This window comes from Rana temporaria, chromosome 3 (assembly GCF_905171775.1).
Source record: "Rana temporaria chromosome 3, aRanTem1.1, whole genome shotgun sequence".
NCBI classification, from domain to species: Eukaryota; Metazoa; Chordata; class Amphibia; order Anura; family Ranidae; genus Rana; species Rana temporaria.
In genome coordinates, this window is record NC_053491.1 from 99,365,243 (window position 1) to 99,384,614 (window position 19,372).

The 19,372-nt window shown below is 46.8% G+C and overlaps 1 protein-coding gene across 7 annotated transcripts in view; it reads right to left on the minus strand.

The window, feature by feature from the left end:
• Positions 1-19,372, minus strand: part of HERC1 (HECT and RLD domain containing E3 ubiquitin protein ligase family member 1) — a 232,131-nt gene that overhangs the window by 165,863 nt on the left and 46,896 nt on the right. For 6 of the 7 annotated variants that reach the window (XM_040343076.1, XM_040343079.1, XM_040343080.1 and 3 more), the window contains exons 2-5: positions 16,594-16,709; positions 13,365-14,329; positions 3,183-3,278; positions 364-558 (exon numbers count right to left, since the gene is read on the minus strand). In XM_040343076.1, coding sequence (XP_040199010.1) covers positions 364-558; positions 3,183-3,278; positions 13,365-14,306 — 1,233 coding nt within the window. In that variant the 5' untranslated portion in view covers positions 14,307-14,329; positions 16,594-16,709. The remainder of the gene's footprint in view (positions 1-363; positions 559-3,182; positions 3,279-13,364; positions 14,330-16,593; positions 16,710-19,372) is intronic. The other variant, XM_040343077.1, reaches the window with a different exon arrangement.

The window sequence follows — 19,372 nt, forward strand, 5'->3', positions numbered from 1 at the left end:
AAATCGCCTTTCCAGCCCCTCGGCGGAAGGAGGAAGTGGGACAGGAAGTCCCCTTCTCCTGAAGCCCCCACTCCCCCCCCAAAAAAATTACATGCCAAATGTGGCATGTAAGGGGGCGAGGAGTGGGTTAAGAGGAAGCTCCATTTTTAGGTGGAACTCCTCTTTAAGTGACCAAGTAGACCATGATCAAGGTAATTTTCATTTAGCTTAGTGAACAAGGGGCACTGCAGATAACTGAAAATTCACTTTGAAAAAAAAAAAGGGAAACATTTAAATAAAAATATAAATAAAACAAACACAGTATGCACCCAGACACAAGTACATAAAAACGTGTAAACATAATGGGGAGGGAGCATCACTCACTGTCTGCGCATCTGAAAAGCAAGGGGCCAGCTTTGGTTGCAGGATTTTTTCTTGGGTCCCCTCCACTAGTTGGTGGCTGCTGTTACTCCCCCATACGTATACCTCACATGTCTCTGATACAACTGGACTTTCTCCAGTCTGGATACTGTCTGGACTGGCACAGGTTCTTGAATAATCAGAAGCCATCTGGCATACCTGCAAAGAAAAAGACAGACCATGTACAACAAAACATGATAGAGGCTGTACAAGAAAATCCGAGATTGCAGACATGACATTTTTTTTTTTTTTTAAAGTGATTATGGCTTTAAAATGTGCGTGCATTCTGCCATATAACTAGGGGTTTATCCTCAGTGCCCCCCCTTCCACGCACGTCCATTTGCTGGTATAACACAAAAAAAGGAGATAAAATAAAAAATCTGGGGACTAATACCATGCCCTCTCAGACACGTTGGGACCTGTGAAATTTCTTTAGCTTGTTGCCTTCCTATAATAAACATACTACTTATTCAATTTTAGCTCTGTTGATCTGACAAAGCATAACCGTTATATGCGTGTGCACCTTGTATTCTATAAGGTTTCTCGTTAGTACCTCACTACTTACTTACTAAACCAAATAAAAAATAATGGACCAGTGGTACTGTACGTACTGCAGACTTTAGTTCTACTTTAATATAGAAAACGGTTTACTGCTCCCTCCGAAATAGTCATAAAGCATGGTGAGCACAGACAGAAAGCACCTTTAATATTTACAGAGCTCAGCAGCTCAATATATTTTTTTAAGCAGCGTTTGGCTAATGACCTGAAAGAAGTATAAGCATGATCAGGTTATGGGAACCAGCTTGCTCCAGATCAGTGACCTGCCAAGTAGTCAAGCAAGCAAAAGGGTGAGAAGCCTCAAAGCTTACACCTTTAAAATCAAATTAAAGTTCTACATACAGTGCCTTGAAAAAGTATTCATACCCCCTTGAAATTTTCCACATTTTGTCATGTTACAAACAAAAACGTAAATGTATTTTATTGGGATTTTATTTGATAGACCAACACAAAGTGGCACATAATTGTGAAGTGGAAGAAAAAATAAATGGTTTTCAACATTTCTTAAAAATAATTATGTGAAAAGTGTGGTGTGCATTTGTATAAATACTTTGTAGAACCACCTTTCACTGCAATTACAGCTGCAAGTCTTTCTGGGCATGTCTGTACCAGCTTTGTACATCTAGAGAATAATTTTTGCCCATTCTAATCTTGAAAATAGCTCAAGCTCTGTCAGATTGGATGGAGAGCGTCTAAACCGCAATTTTCACGTCTTGCCACAGATTCTCAATTGTATTTAGGTCTGGACTTTGAGTGGGCCATTCTAACACATGAATATGCTTTCATCTAAACCATTCTATTGTAGCTCTGGCTGTATGTTTAGGGTTGCTGTCCTGCTGGAAGGTGAACCTCCACCCCAGTCTCAAGTCTTTTGCAGACTAACAGATTTTCTTCTAGGATTGCCCTGTATTTGGCTCTATTCATCTTCCCATCAACTCTGCCCAGCTTCCCTGTCCCTGCTGAAGAAACGCATCCCCACAACATGATGTTCCTACCACCATGTTTCACGGTGGGGATGGTGTGTTCAGGGTGATGTGCAGTGTTAGTTTTATGCCACACATAGCGTTATGCTTTTAGGCCAACAATTTACATTTTGGTTTTGGGGCACTTTCCCCCCCCCCACATGGCTTCTTGCAAACAGGAATTCTTATGACTTTCTTTCAACAATGGCTTTCTTCTCGCCACTCTTCCATAAAAGGCCAGATTAGTGGAGTGCACGACTAATAGTAGTCATGTGGACAGATTCTCCCACCTGAGCTATGGATCTCTGCATCTCCTCCAGAGTTGCCATGGGCCTCTTGGCTGCTTCTCTGATTAATGCTCTTTTTGCCTGGCCTGTCAGTTTAAGTGGACGGCCATGTCTTGGTAGGTTTGCAGTTATGCCATATGCTTTCCATTTTTGGATGATGGATTGAACAGTGCTCCGTGAGATGTTCAAAGTTTGGGATATTTTATAACCTAACCCTGCTTTACACTTCTTCACAACTTTATCCCTGACCTGTCTGGTGTATTCCTTGGCCTTCATGATGCTGCCGTTTGTTCACTAAGGTTCTCTAACAAACTGAGGGCTTCACAGAACAGCTGTATTTATACGGAGATTAAAATTATACACAGGTGGACTCTATTTACTAATTCGGTGACTTCTGAAGGCAATTGGTTCCAACAGATTTTAGTTAGGGGGCTAAATACAAAATGAACGCCACACTTTTCAGATATTTGTAAATAATGTTGAAAACCATTTACAAATTTTCCCTCCATTTCACAATTACGTGCCACTTTGTGTTGGTCTATCATATAAAACCCAAATAAAAAATACATTTACGTTTTTGGTTGCAACATAACAAAATGTGGAAAATTTCAAGGCATATGAATATTTTTTCGAGGCGCAGTATCTCTCAGTTAGCAACAAAAGCTACTTTGAAAAGCGTTGACAGCTCCTGTGTATGCATCATGACAGATTACACTTTGAAGACTGAAAGAGAAATGTATGGCACCTAAAAGGAAGTGATAAAAGGTTTGAATCCCCAAAAAATTTGACATATTCTTAACAATTAAAGTTACATACAGTAAATGCATCTGCAAAGCTACTTTGGCCTAATAATGCCAATTAAAGTACATTTCCATTGCCAATCATTTACAGCATGTAAAGCATACAAGAAAGTAACTGGCACATAATATACAGTATTCACATAAAGCATAAAAATGATATAAAACAGACTCTCTACCTCCTCAAAGAGACACAGTGCTGCCTCATAGAGCGAGCACAGACCATCAGATGTCCTGGTGGGCTCCCTCCATTGGCTCCGGTCAGCTGATGAACCCTGCAAAAGGACGCATTTAGGTTTGTCACATCAGGAGCACTCATCACACGTACTGATGGTCATCACCATTCCCCCCCCCCCTTATGTTAGGTCTCCATCACTTTTCCCCCCCTTATGTCAGATCTCCATCAGCCCCCCCCCCCCTTTATGTCAGGACTCCATCAGAGGAAACGACTAATCTAGATCCTCAAGTCTGTGTACATCAGCTGCAGCCTGGAAAAAACATTGCAACAGGCCAAATGTCACCCATGGGCCATAGATTGGAGACCCATGTACTATACAAATAATGTTTTGCCATTCTATATGCCCCTCATTCTCACACCACTTGTTCTGAACTATTCAGCTTGGACTTTACTTTCTCCTCCCCCCAAAGAAAAATCTATTTCCACACCAATCCAAATCAGTTTTACATTTCTTTTCAATACCAATATTATTGATTTCAATAATCTCTCACTTGTATATAAAGACCAGGTTGCTTTTTTTCTTAAAACTTATCTAATTGATTTACTCTTTTTGGCTACATGCATGTCCAAATACACCCAAGTCAAACAAATTGATATCAACCACTTGCCCACCGGGCTAATTTTGGCACTTCTCTCCTTCATGTAAAAATCAAAATTTTTCTGCTAGAAAATTAATCAAAACCCCCAAACATTATATATATATATTTTTAGCAGACACCCTAGGGAATAAAATGGCGGTCATTGCAACTTTTTTTCCCCTTGTACAGTATTTGCGCAATCATTTTTCAAACGCCTTTTTTTTGGGGGGAAAAAAACGGTTTCATTAATTAAAAAACAAAACAGTAAAGTTAGCCCAATTTTTTTGTATAATGTGAAAGATTATGTTACGGCGAGTAAATAGATACCCAACATGTCACGCTTTAAAATTGCGCACAATCATGGAATGGCGCCAAACTTCGGTACTTAAAATTCTCCATAGGTGACGCTTTAACATTTTTTACAGGTTACCATTTTCGAGTTTCAGAGTAGGTCTAGTGCTAGAATTGTTGCACACGCTCCAACGCACGCGACGATACCTCACATGTGGGGTTTGAACGGTGTTTACATATGTGGGCAGGACCTGCATGCATGTTCGCTTCTGCGCGCCAGAGAACGGGGACAGGGGCGTTTTGAAAAAAAAAAAAAAAGGTTTTCATTTTATTTTACTTAATTTTTTTTATTTTTACATTTATTTATTTTTGATCACTTTTATTCCTATTACAAGGAATGTAAACATCCCTTGTAATAGGAATCAGTGTGACAGGTCCTCTTTATGGAGAGATGTGGGGTCAATAAGACCCCACATCTCTCCTCCAGGCTTACAAGCATGAAATCGGTGAAAAAAAAAAAAATCCCCGATCACATGCCGACAGCCGCGATTGCGGCTTTGTTTACTTCCGGGTACCGGGCGTGACGTCATAACGTCGCGCCCGGTCCTAGAGATGACTGTGACTGTCTGGTCACCAGTCATCTCTATGGTTCTGCAGCGAGCACCGGTGTGTTGTCATATTCTGCTCCCTATCGCAGAATGCTGCGGAAGTCACGTGGCGGCCAACTGCGCATGCGCAATGCGCTCCAACGCAAATGCGATGCGTTCCACGGGATTTACGGCACTACCCTTCAGTGAACCCATCACAATTTGTCACGGAAGTGACGTATTACCATACACGGAGAGAGAGAGAGAGAGAGAGAGAGAGAGAGAGAGAGAGAGAGAGAGAGAGAGAGAGAGAGAGAGAGAGAGAGAGAGAGAGAGAGAGAGAGAGAGAGAGAGAGAGAGAGAGAGAGAGAGAGAGAGAGAGAGAGAGAGATTCAGAGCGGGAGAGAAATAGAGATACTGAGATACATTCAGAGCGAGAGAGGGATACAGATATAACGATTCTGAGAGAGAACCGGGGCTCAGGGAGGGGGATTACCTCCCCTGTGTGCATTACTTCCGTTATATAAAATATATGTACACGATCTCTCTCGCGCCGAATGCATCTCAGTATCTCTAGATCTCTATTTCTCTCTCGCTCTGAATGTGTCTCTCTCTCTCTCCCCCATCTCCGTCTATGGTATTACGTCACTTCCGTGACAAATTGTGATGGGTTCACTGAAGGGTAGTGTCGTAAATCCTGTGGAACGCATCACATTTGCCGTTGGAACGCATTGCGCATGCGCAGTTGGCCGCCACGTGACTTCCGCAGCATTCTACGATAGGCAGCAGAATGTGACAATACACCGGCCGATTCGCTCTCCGGGCCCCCGATGGCACGGGAGAGCCCGGAGAAGCACCGGATGGCGGCAGCGTCCCCTCCCGCTGCCTATAATATTTTCTTATGGTGCAGAGAATCGGCGGCTGAAGACGGTGATATCTGAATGATGCCTGTAGCTGCAGGCATCATTCAGATATCACCGCTCAAAGTGGAGGACGTCCCAGGGACGTCCTCGGTGGTAAAGAGGTTAAAAGGATCTGTGATACATTTGCCTATATGTCTCAGTGTACTGCTCCCTGCTAGCCATGGGTAGAGGTAGAAAGGAATTTCATGTGTGATTCATTCCTCTGACAGGTTATTGACGTGCTAATGTCCCCTCACTATTCTAAACGTTAATTGATCTATTGTGTTGTGTAAAGAAGATCTGTGTTTACCCTTAAAAGATGTGTATTGTATCATCAGGCTAAATGATTAGAGAAGTAGTATGTTAATTATTCTGATTGCTTCAGTGTAGTAATTAACTCCAGTGATGTCTTTATCTAAAGAAACGTGTCTGCAGGGTCGGCTCCGACTTGTCTCCTATAATCTGTATGGGAAACCCCACTGTGTGAGGGGGGCGTTCCTAACAGGCTGTAACCACATATAAGCTGAGTTTTTGTGTCAATAAAGTGTCTTGGTTCCAGCATCCAGTCTTGACTCATGTGTGGGGAATCCTGTGATGCTCTTGTATGGAGAGGAGGGAATGCTTGGCGGGGATATCATACCGATACCATCACAAATTGGTTGGCAGCAGCGGGATCTTCCCTTCTACTCTCCTTCACACCCGGATTCCAAGCAGACACTGGAAGAACTACTGGAAGGATTGCTAGCAACAAAACCAAGCGGGTCATCATAGCGGAATCAATGGAGATAGACCAGGACGACGGGATTGCAGCAACGCCAGCAGTACAAGAGATGGATACACCAGTGATTCAGGAGGAGGAATCGCCAGCCAACAAGCTAATGATAGAGAAGCTAGCGTGGTTCGGCCCGAACCCAACGCCGGATGTGGTGCTGAAAGTGATGGACCTGTTAGCGGAGGAGGCTAAACAAATAAGGGACGCAGAACTACAGAAGGCTAAACAAATAAGGGACGCAGAACTACAGGAGGCTAAAGAAATAAGAGACGCAGAGCGACAGAAGGAGAAACAAATAAGGGACGCAGAACTACAGAAGGATAAACAAATAAGAGACGCAGAACTACAGTTAAAACTGGCAGCAGTCCAACAAGCAGCCGCACCTTCTCTGAACAGTGAGTACAGCACAGCAGACGCAAGGAAGATTCCGTTTAGCGCTTTTAAAGCTTTTGATGAAAAGGACTGTGAAATTGATAACCACCTGGCGGATTTTGAGCGACAATGTAACCTGCACCGAATAGCTAGAAGAGAGTGGGTTGCAATATTGTCAGGCAAACTGTCAGGCAAAGCTTCTGATGCTTTCCGGACCGTGCCAGATCAGGATATCCATAGCTACGCCCGGGTTAAAGAAGTGCTCCTGGCTCGTTATGCAGTAACCCCAGAGTCCCACCGACAGAAGTTCAGGGACTCACGCAAAACCACGAAAGACTCTTACGCAGAATGGGCATGCCAGCTGTCCCTGTCGGCCTCTAACTGGGTTAACAGCAGCCAGGCCACCACCGCAGAGGACATTTTGCAACTAATGCTCCTGGAGCAATTTTACAATCACATCCAGACGGATGTCAAAGATTGGGTGAGAGATCGCAGGCCCATGACTCTACCAGAGGCCGCGAAGTTGGCGGATGAATATGCGGATACTCGCAAGACAAACCAGGTCACACCACGGGTACAACCTCCACGACCAACGGCGCCCTCACACCCACCAGCCGCTAGATACCAACCTCCTAACAGACCGGTGACATCTAGCCCTCGCTATCCACGCCAGGAGGACAACGAACAACGCTGCTTCCGGTGCAAACAGTTGGGTCACTTCAAGCAGAATTGCCCCATGAATGACAACACCAGGTCAAATTGGTCTCAACCTGGGTACCGCCCACCAGCAGCAGCCCATTGTGTAGACTCGGCTTGGGATCCCCAGGAGCGGGGTCGGGAAGAACCATTGGGCACCCCTTACGAAGCCCTCATGGTACAATCTGCTATTACGGACAACAGGGAACACCATTGTCAGCTGGTCATGGGCTCCAGCCCTGAGCCGGAGGGGCCCTGGAGGGAGCTGGGCAGAAAGAGGCACCGCCGGCCATCCTTCAAGAAGAAGAGGTCCTGGAAGTCATATAACCAGCGGACCTGGGAGGAGAAGAAGCGACTGGAGGAGAGGGAGTCGCAGCGGGCGTCCCAGATGCGGGCCGAGATGTTCGCCAAGGGCCCACCGGTGGCCCCTTACACCACCACCCAGTTCCTGATGATGAAGGACCACGTGGAGAGCCTGCAGGACATGAGCAAGCAGGATCTGATCCGTGAGTACATAGAGCTGGAGGAGTGCATAAGCCGCATGGAGGAGGAGAACCACCACCTGAGGTCACAGCAGGCTGACCCCCCCAGGCTCCATGAACTGGAGATGGAGCTGGAGAAGCTCCAAGAGGAGAACCGGCGGCTGCGGAGGGAGCAGGGGGTGGCTGACCTTATGGGGCTCTGAGTCCCCTCTCTCTCCCCCCCCCCGGACTCTGAGCACCAGTGCTACAACAAATATAAAACTTTTCCTTTTTATGAATCTCCTGTGATTGTCACTTCAGAGCCATAACCTGCCCCCTCCCATAGCGGGACACCTAGACGGCGGCGCACAGACCCATTCGCTGTCTTCACACTGACTTCTGGTGACTTTGCAGATCGCACAAAGACTTGGGGACTGACCGGCGTGTGATCCGACGACCCGGTGACATACCTGAGTCTGAAGCAGTTGTCAAGGGAGGTCAGTCATGCCAAACGGAGTTAACCTCGGACTAAAAGCTCTGAACCCGTCAACCCTACTGGACCAGGGAAGGTCCAACCGGATTTGCCGGAGCAGGGAGCAAAAGGGGGGCCATTGTGATACATTTGCCTATATGTCTCAGTGTACTGCTCCCTGCTAGCCATGGGTAGAGGTAGAAAGGAATTTCATGTGTGATTCATTCCTCTGACAGGTTATTGACGTGCTAATGTCCCCTCACTATTCTAAACGTTAATTGATCTATTGTGTTGTGTAAAGAAGATCTGTGTTTACCCTTAAAAGATGTGTATTGTATCATCAGGCTAAATGATTAGAGAAGTAGTATGTTAATTATTCTGATTGCTTCAGTGTAGTAATTAACTCCAGTGATGTCTTTATCTAAAGAAACGTGTCTGCAGGGTCGGCTCCGACTTGTCTCCTATAATCTGTATGGGAAACCCCACTGTGTGAGGGGGGCGTTCCTAACAGGCTGTAACCACATATAAGCTGAGTTTTTGTGTCAATAAAGTGTCTTGGTTCCAGCATCCAGTCTTGACTCATGTGTGGGGGATCCTGTGATGTTCTTGTATGGAGAGGAGGGAATGCTTGGCGGGGATATCATACCGATACCGTCACAGGATCCATGTCCTCTCCTGTTTTGGGTTTAGTTGTTCCTATTGTCTGTTCTGGACAAACGTTTTCAATGCTTAGAACATTTTCTGTCCACAGAGGTCACAGTATATAAATTGTAGAACTGCACAGAAACTCATATTGCCCTGTAGCCGGTATTTTAAAGTGGAACTTCACTCTCTCAATCAACATTGACAATTTTTAAACCTTATGCTGCTGACATTAGTAAATGGATAGGAAAGTAGATCGGATTGGTTTTAAACTTTTTTTACACTTCTTTAGTGACTTCCTGGTTTCCGTGCCTAGATAAATGTCATACATCCCAGGAGTCTTCAGTAGGGCAGATGGGGCTCTCTCACTTGCATGCCTGAGCTGGGGGCAGATTGATTCCAATAAGTAAATGCTACATCAGACCTGGGCAAACTACGGCCCGCGGGCCGTATACGGCCCGGCGGACCTTTTAATCCGGCCCACCCCCGCCGCCGAAACCGCCGCCGCTGCGTTAATCACCGCGGCGGGGAACATTAGACAGCGTTCGTTTGAACAGCTGTTTTCCCCGCCGCGCATAGACACTCCCCCTTGGACGGATCTGTCCAATCGCGAGCAAGGGGGAGTCACATAGACACTCCCCCTTGCTCGCGATTGGACAGATCCGTCCAAGGGGGAGTGTCTATGGCATAGACACTCGCCCTTGGACGGATCTGTCCAATCGCGAGCAAGGGGGAGTCACATAGACACTCCCCCTTGCTCGCGATTGGACAGATCCGTCCAAGGGGGAGTGTATGCGCAGCGGGGAAAACAGCTGTTCAAACGAACGCTGTCTAATGTTCCCCGCCGCGGTGATAACAGTAGGCAGGGCCGGGAGGGGTCACACGCAGCCACTTGTGCCAACACACGCAGCCACTTGTGCCAACACACGCAGCCACTTGTGCCAACACACGCAGCCACTTGTGCCAACACACGCAGCCACTTGTGCCAACACACGCAGCCACTTGTGCCACCATAAATTGTCGCCACTGTGCCAATCACACGCAGCCACTGTTCCCAAACACAGCCACTGTGCCAATCACACGCAGCCACTGTGCCAATCACACGCAGCCACTGTGCCCAAACACAGCCACTGTGCCCATCACACGCAGCCACTGTGCCAATCACACGCAGCCACTGTGCCAATCACACGCAGCCACTGTGCCAATCACACGCAGCCACTGTGCCAATCACACGCAGCCACTGTGCCAATCACACGCAGCCACTGTGCCAATCACACGCAGCCACTGTGCCAATCACACGCAGCCACTGTTCCCATCAAACGCAGCCACTGTGCAATCAATTGTTGCCACTGTTCCCAAACACAGCCACTGTGCCAATCACACGCAGCCACTGTGCCAATCACACGCAGCCACTGTGCCAATCACACGCAGCCACTGTGCAATCAATTGTTGCCACTGTTCCCAAACACAGCCACTGTGCCAATCACACGCAGCCACTGTGCCAATCACACGCAGCCACTGTGCCAATCACACGCAGCCACTGTGCCAATCACACGCAGCCACTGTGCCAATCACACGCAGCCACTGTGCCCATAACACGCAGCCACTGTGCCCATAACACGCAGCCACTGTGCCCATAACACGCAGCCACTGTGCCAATAACACGCAGCCACTGTGCCAATAACACGCAGCCACTCTGCCCATCAAACGCAGCCACTGTGCCAATTACACGCAGCCACTGTGCCAATTACACGCAGCCACTGTGCCCATCACATGCAGCCACTGTGCCCATCACACGCAGCCACTGTGCCAATAACACGCAGCCACTCTGCCCATCAAACGCAGCCACTGTGCCAATCACACGCAGCCACTGTGCCCATCAAACGCAGCCACTGTGCCATCACATGCAGCCACTGTGCCATCACACGCAGCCACTGTGCCAACACACGCAGTCACTGTGCCATCAATTGTTGCCACTGTGCCCATCACACGCAGCCACTGTGCCAATTGTCACCACTGTGCCCATCAAACGCAACCACTGTGCCATCACACGCAGCCACTGTTTAATCAATTGTTATTGATTAAACAGTGGCTGCCTGTCCCCAGCCTCTGTCCCCCTCCTGTGCCATGTCCCCAGCCTCTGTCCCCCTCCTGTGTCATGTCCCCAGCGTCTGTCCCCCTCCTGTGTCATGTCCCCAGCCTCTGTCCCTCTCCTGTGTCATGTCCCCAGCCTCTGTCCCCCTCCTGTGTCATGTCCCCCTCCTGTGCCATGTCCCCAGGCTCTGTCCCCCTCCTGTGCCATGTCCCCAGGCTCTGTCCCCCTCCTGTGCCATGTCTATAACAAGTACTCGTACCAGTTTTCCAACAATGATGTTTACTGCTTTTTATAAAGAAATACAATTGATTTTATGCAGTATTGTGTTTAGCCTTTTGGCCCGGCCCTCCAAAATATTTTTAGTTTCTCATGTGGCCCCATCGAAAAAATAATTGCCCACCCCTGTGCTACATGAATCATTTGCCCTTACTCAAGATGGCCACAGCCAGAAATGCTAGGGGTCGTTATTTCAAAGTGATTTCTCAACAAAATAAAGCATGGCGACAGGGAAGGATGGATGGGCGAGTTAGCTTTGAATATTACAAAAAATAATTAAAGGGGAATTCCAGGCATTTTTAATGTTTATTCAAAGTCAGCAGCTACAAAAAGTGTAGCTGCTGGCTTTTAATAAACATGCACTCACCTGCTCCACGTTCCAGCGACGCGCCGGCCAGAGCTCTGCTCCTCTCCGGCCGGCGTCCTCATTGATACTGTGGGCACCCGGCCGTGACAGCTTTCGGCTTCACGGCCCGGCACTCACTGCGCATGTGCGAGCGGCGCTGCGCTGATTGGACAGGCATTCGCCTACAGGGAGGGGCTGCCAAAAGGCGATATGACGTATAGCCTTAGCGGCCCCTCGGCGGAAGGAGGAAGTGGATGTCCCACTCCTCCTGAAGCCCCTACTCTCCCCCCCCACACTTTTGGGTGGAACTCCGCTTTAAATAGCATTTGCGGTTCTCAGATAAAGTGTAGTTCCACTTTAAATCTCTTCTCTTTCAGAGAGCCATCTGACTACAAAATGGCGATATAAACATTAGGAGAACAAAAGATGAGAAAGTATGAGGAATCTAGTCATTTACACCAGTGGTCATCAACCCTGTCTTGCAGGGCCCACTAACAGGCCAGGTTTTATGTATTACCTTGGGGAGATGCAGTCTAGAATACTGCAATAACTGAGGAGCAAATGATATCAGCTGTGATGTATTTCAGTTATCTTGCAAACCTAGCCTGTTAGTGGGCCCTGCACCACTGATTTACACCAAAACCTAATACTTCAAAAGTGAATAACCGGTGGCAAGTCACGGCAATTTCTAGCTGCTTTTTGTTCTCATAGGGATCAGACCTCTCCACTGGTGTTCCTGGCCCAAAGACTTGTCTGCTGCTAAAGAGCTGGTTAGAACATCTTAAAGCGGATGTGCCATGGGAAAAAAATATTAAAAGCCAGCAGCTACAAATACTGCAGCTGCTGACTTTTAATATAAGGACACTTACCTGTCCTGGAGTCCAGCGACGATCGCAGCAGAGGACGAGCGATCGCTCGTCTCTCTGCTGCTCCCCCCGCCATCTACGCTGAGGGAACCAGGAAGTGAAGCGCTGAGGCTTCACTGCCCGGTTCCCTACGGCGCATGCGCGCGCCCACCGATTGGCTCCCGCTGTGTGCTGGGAGCCGAGTGTTCCCAGCACACAACGGGGGGGGGTGATGGGATGCAACGGAATGCCCGTCTTTTGCCTGTGAATGCCGGGCCGGAAGTGGGTGCAAATACCTGTCTTTAGACAGGTATCTGCACCCCCCTCCCCCCTGAAAGGTGTCAAATGTGACACCGGAGGGGGGGGGAGGGTTCCGATCAGCGGGACTCCACTTTAGGGTGGAGAACCGCTTTAAGGAAATCTCAAAGCCGTCTACGGCAGTGGATAATGTATCATTCACAGAGTCCCATGGAAAATATTTAATAAACTTTTAAAAATTAGCTTGACTTTTGCTAAGAATTAAAGCAATTCTCATTGGGCCAGCACCATATAACAAGGAATTTTCATAAACATCAATGTATCCGTTGTCATTTGTACTGAAGCTCTCACATCCTACATCCTGCAGTTATTACATTTCTAATTATATACAGTATATTGCTGCAATTCTATAACAAAAGTGGAGATGCCCTTTAAATGACACTACTTACTTTTCTTTGCCCCCTTATGGCATTTTTATGCACCATCAGCTACACCATAAAAACAAATTAGTAGACATTTACCAAACTTACCAAAGACCTCCTCATCTGTTGAAGGATGCTAATGAAGCAATCACAGCCGATCATGCCTTCCTGTGCGGTCAGCATCTTGTTCTTGTCAGTTTCAGTTTCATTAACCAAAGCCGAAGCTGCTAAAGCCATTTCAATCCACTCTAGGAGGTAGCGGAGAGAGCCGCGCTGAGAGGCAAGGCCCAAGAGGAGTTCTGAGGCCAGACGCCTTCCCAGTGTATCTGCACCAGAATTGGGAACTGTAACGCCCTTCAGGAAGGTGGTGACCTGTGCCAGACAGTCCAGTCCCATGGGGGGTATTTTGCTCTCATTAGCAAGGGAAAGAGGGGGTAAAGAGTTCACCACATCAATGGCTGTTCTTATGACATCATTACACAGGCTCAGACCAGGTCCAGCAGTCGGCAGCATCCAACTCTGTCTCAGCAAGGCAAAGAGAAGACTAAGACCAGTCCTGACCCCCATTTCAATAAGGGCATCAGTACTGGACCGTGGCCGCTCACTAACAGACAGTGTGTCCGCAGAGCCTGAGCTATTCTCAGGAGAGTGCTGCTGTTGTTTAACTTTGCCTTTGTCATGATACTTATTGGAAAGAGCATAGAAAACCCTTTGAAGAACTAGCAACCTCTTTCTCAAAGCACCAGCAAATGGAGAGTCAGAACATACAACCTTCGCCAGAGCCAGCTGGCTGCTGAGTAAAGCATCAAGGTAGTGATCTTGTTCATCACATGACAAGGATTCCCTCTCAAAATCTGGCAGCTGGGGTCCCTTGAGGCACAAGACCTGCTGCGGCAGTGGGACCACCTCTTTGTTGCTGATGAGCTTGGCATATAGGACAGAGACACCTTCCCGGGTTGCAATTGATTCACTATCTTCTGTTATCCAGGAGCTGTTCAGGTGCTCTAGCCATTTTATCTTCACGGGAGGCATCATGCCAGCCATCGTCATTTATTCTACTGCCATGGGTCCTGCTGGAAGCAAAAAGAAATAAGTAAAAGGTAATGGATTTATATCAATTAAAATGTCAACAATAAATTCAAGCACAGGTGAGGGAAGCCGCCCCCGCTGGGAAAAGACTAACCACTAGCGATACATGCAAGAGAATCTGGCAGGCTGGTTGCACCCAAATTGATCGATCAACTTGGTACATTCAGACTGCCCATTAACAGTTCGAATCTCGGCCTGTTCCTGCTGAACCGGCAGAGATCTGAACCGTGAATGGCCGGCTTTAAACTACCCATAAGATTTAATCAACAATTATGTAGTGCTAGGGTCTGCCAGATGGGAAACAAACTATTAGGCCTCGTACACACGATTGGTTAACCAAAGGACAACGGTCTGAAGGACCGTTGTCCTAGGTTAACCTATGAAGCCGACTGATGGTCCGTCGTGCGTACACACCATCAGTTAAAAAAAACGATCGTGTCAGAACGCGGTGACGTAAAACACAACGACGTGCTGAAAAAAAGTTCAATGCTGAGCATGGGTGGATTTTTTTAACCGATGGTTGTGCATACTAATGTTTTTTTTTAACGGTTTTGACCTATCGGTTAGCGATCCATCGGTTAAATTTTAAAGCAAGTTGCCATTTTTTTAACCCAAGGTCCTTCAGACCGTTGTCCTCTGGTTAACCCATCGTGTGTACGAGGCCTTAGGCCTCCCTGGTGAAGAACTTCACCCTCCAGGATTAATGTTGATCCTAACCCACCTTACTTTTTCTGCTGGGTTAAACTGAAATAGCATACTCACCTACTCAGCGAATCCAGCTCTGTCCCGCTGTAACGTTCATCATAAGCTGGGTCCCCATGTCATGGGCCTCACAGAAGCACAAGCTGCGATCGCCTAGAAAGAGGCATGTGTCCTAAGTGACTTGTGAACTGGTGGGAGGAACGTTGGCCGTATACACCAGCAGATAAACAAATGAACATACAAACATTTGTATGAAACTTGAAGCACGTCAACATTTTGCTTGCTTTTAACATTCAATTCTGGAATGATTGGACTTTCCTGAATGAAAACCACATACACTGGTATAAAATGTACTGTATGTATTTTTTCATGCCGCTTCTTCGAATTTTGTCACTATTGTCAAAAACGAAAGTCGATTTTTCCCCATTAACAATTAGAAATTGAACAAACAAACATTCTATAAACAAAAAATTGCATGTGTATGGCAAATTTAAGGGAAGCCAGACAGTAATATAGAAATGGAGGGGGTGGGAAGAGAGTTCAAGAGGGAGCAGTGCCTAGGAAGAGATTGACTGTTCAGGAGCTTAGTTTAAAGATTGTAAAGCCTATACATTTTTTGCATAAAAATAAAAAAGTCAGTATAATTGCCCGTTTCTGTGCAATGGTATTGCACAGAATGGTCTCTTAACCTCCTCTTACGGAGTCCCCCGCCAGCACTGTTGTCATCGCTCTGCTGCCCGCTGCACCATTGGCAGGGCCTGCAGCAAGCGCCACGCTGGGACAGGGGGAGGAGACCTGACCAATATCGGTAACATCAGTAAGTTTGACCGATATTCAAATTTTTCAAATAATCAATATCGTCCCCCCAATAATCAGCCACTCCGATAATCGGTCGACCCCTTGTTCCAACTCTGGTGCTTATTGGACTTCACGGTCATATTAAGACACACTGCACAACTATTGGAAAGTGGATGCGACACTGTAAAGATAGATTTAGTACAAATGTCTACCTAAAACATATCTGTTTCAGTGATTGCCAATTAAATTTACCTTAGAGCACAGGTGTCAAACAAGGCCTGCGGGCCGAATCCGGCCCTCCAGGCCATTTCATGTGGCCCTCGCACCTCTCCTACAGCTGCAGGAGAGCTCCAGCCCTCCTCTGGTCCTCCTCCAAACCCCTACTTTCAAGCAATGCATCCAGCTTCTTCCCAGCAGCAGCATAAGGTAAGGGGGATACGCTGATGTAAGGGAGGGTGGGGGACTCAACTGTAAAGGGGAGGGGATGCACGGGACATCTAATCTTACAGATACAACCGGCCCTTTTGAGGGCAATCATAATGCTCATGGGGTCCACGATGAAATGGAGTTTGACAACCCTGCCTTAGATTATGTACACAGTCCTAAACATTCTCTTTTAGGGTAACTGAAACTTTAACACTTACAACATCTCCCATTATAAAACTGGGGATGCTACCAGCAAAACAAGGCCAATGACTACACAAAAAACTAAGCCAGAAGTACACGATTATTGAAATGACTGACTTACACACTACAAGGTTGTCAGTATCCTTCCAACAAAACTCAGCAAACATGGAACAGGGATGCTGTAGCCTCCATAATCTTCCAAGAATTTGCGTCTTTGTTGGCATGTAATGGTGTTGCCTAAAGAGAAAATGTCATGGTTAAATAGGAAAAAACACCACAACACATTATATTATAATTATATAAAAGGGTTTGACAAATTTGCTTGGAATCTAGGAGCCAGCTAAAAAAGTTAGGAGCCAGAAAAAGCGCCCCGTCCGACCAAGCTCACGCGCAGAAGCAAACACATATGTGAGTAGCGCCCGCATATGTAAACGGTATTCAAACCACACATGTGAGGTATCGCCGCGATCGTTAAAGCGAGCGCAATAATTCTAGCCCTAGACCTCCTCTAACTCAAAACATGCAACCTGTAGAATTTTTTTAAACGTCGCCTATGGAGACTTTAAAGGGTAAAAGTTTGTCTCCATTCCACGAGCGACTTTGAAGCATGACATGTTGGGTATCAAATTACTCAGTGTAACATTATCTTTCACAATACAAAAAAAAATAAAAATTGGGCTAACTTTACTGTTGTCTTATTTTTTATATTAAAAAAAAATATTTTTCCCCAAAAAAGTCCGCTTGCAAGACCGCTGCGCAAATACGGTGTGAAAGAAAATATTGCAAGGACCGCCATTTTATTCTCTAGGGTGTTAGAATAAAAAAAATATACATAATGTTTGGAGAAGGAGATGTAAGTGAAAAAACACATTAGAACTGCTAGAACTGTTTTACTTGTGATGCCAACCGGCCACCACAAGATGGCGCCAGATCACAGAAGGCCTGCAGAAGGCCGCAAAGCCGGGGGCCCGCTGCCTGCGCACGGAGACACAGGATCCCGTGTCTCTGTGTGCCCCCACCTCCTCCGCCACGCGATTGCGGCGGGCCCACGCCGGCCGGTAATTGAGGTTGTGGTTTTGCGGCCTAAGCTTCCTTCTGTGAAACCATGAACAGTCCACCTATGTAAAACGGCGTAGACTTCTAATATTAATCAACACACAATGAGTCTTCCAGGGTGCCCAAAATGTAGTTCTCACCAAATAGATGTACGGTATGTGGAGTTACTTTTCACATGCAGCCAAGAATGAAGACTGAAAAAAAAAAATGCTTAGGAGGCCACGAGGCACAATCAGTGATATCACATGACAGGAACACAGGGCAAGCACAAGCATATTGTTTTTGGATTTCTCAAAGTCAAAATGTAGCAGTTTATTAGGTAGGTCATATCTTTTGATTTTAATTTTTTGCCTAGAGCATAGACTAAATTACTGTAAGTAAGGCAGGTTATAGACGATACAAATTGCTCCATTTCCCCATCAACACAGTCAGTGTTGATGGGTAACGAAAGAAAGAAAAGCGGCGCCTTCTAAGAGTAGCAGGTGAGCATTTATTATGTAAAACAATAATGTGTAAAAAAACACACTCACAAACCGAGTATTAAATCAGGCATGTCAACATAGATTATCATCCGCGGGGATCCCGGTGGGAGCAGTCGTCACTCGTGCAAGGACAATAGCTGAGTCCTTGCCACAGGCGGCAGCGGCGGTGGGGACCAAACGCTCTCGGAACCTTAGAGAAGGGAGCTAGTTTCCACGGTGTGCTGCAGTTCTGACCTCACTTCCGGGCGCGGGAGGGTGCGCGCGTTCGAGACATGCCTGTCTCTTCCTCAGGCATGCACCTCAGTGACGTGGCAGGAAGTCAATAGGCGTCCTCCCGGCATTGTAGAGCCACCTTGTGGCCGGCATTTTACAATGGCCGGGGCTCCAAGTGGTTAAATTGTCAGTCCAGAGCACCTGCTGCCATTTTTATGCACCCAGTTTCTATGTTTTTAGCCTCGTTTCCAAGCCCTATGTGCAAAAATATAGGAACCGGGGAACTGAGGAGTCAAAAATTGTAAAAATATTTGGCTGTAGCAGGAGGCAATTTGTTTGCCGAAGGGCTGGAGACTGGTAGAGTAATGAGTGTCTGGAGATAACAGTGAAGCATGGTGGAGGTTACTTGCAAGTTTGGGGCTGCATTTCTGCAAATGGAGTTGGAGTTTTGGTCAGGATCAATGGTGTCCTCAATGCTGAAAACTAAAGGCAGATACTTATCCATCATGTCCTACCATCAGAGAGGTGTGCGATTGGCCCCAAATTCTGCAGCAGGACAATACCCCCAAAGTCATTAAGAACCATCTTCAGTGTAAAGAAAAACAAGTTCTGAATGTGATGGTTTAGCCCCCACAAAGCCCCTGATCTAAAAAAAGAGGACACACACACACACACACACACACACACACACATTCCAGGACTTCTCCCGAGCCTCTCCCATCCTCTGGAATACTCTGCCCCAATCTGTCAGACTATCTGCAAATCTATCTACTTTTAGACAATCCCTGAAATCTTTTCTCTTCTGAGAAGCCTACCCTGCTTCCACCTAATAACTGCACTTTTATTTTCTTCATCAGCTCATCCCCCACAGTTATTACCCTTTGTAGAACTTGACCCTCCCTCCTAGACGGTAAGGTCCAACGATCAGGGCCCTCCGATTCTTCCTGTATCAAATTGTATTGTAAAGCGCTGCGTAAACTGTTGGTGCTATATAAATCCTGTATAATTATAATATTACACAGTTCGACAAACCCCGAGCGCCAGGTCGCAACTGCGACTAGAATTAGCGACCTGACATGGCACAGCTGGGGTATCCTGTGGCTCCATGCGCCCCCCCTGCCGCGCGATCGTGTCGGGCCGGCTGGAAAT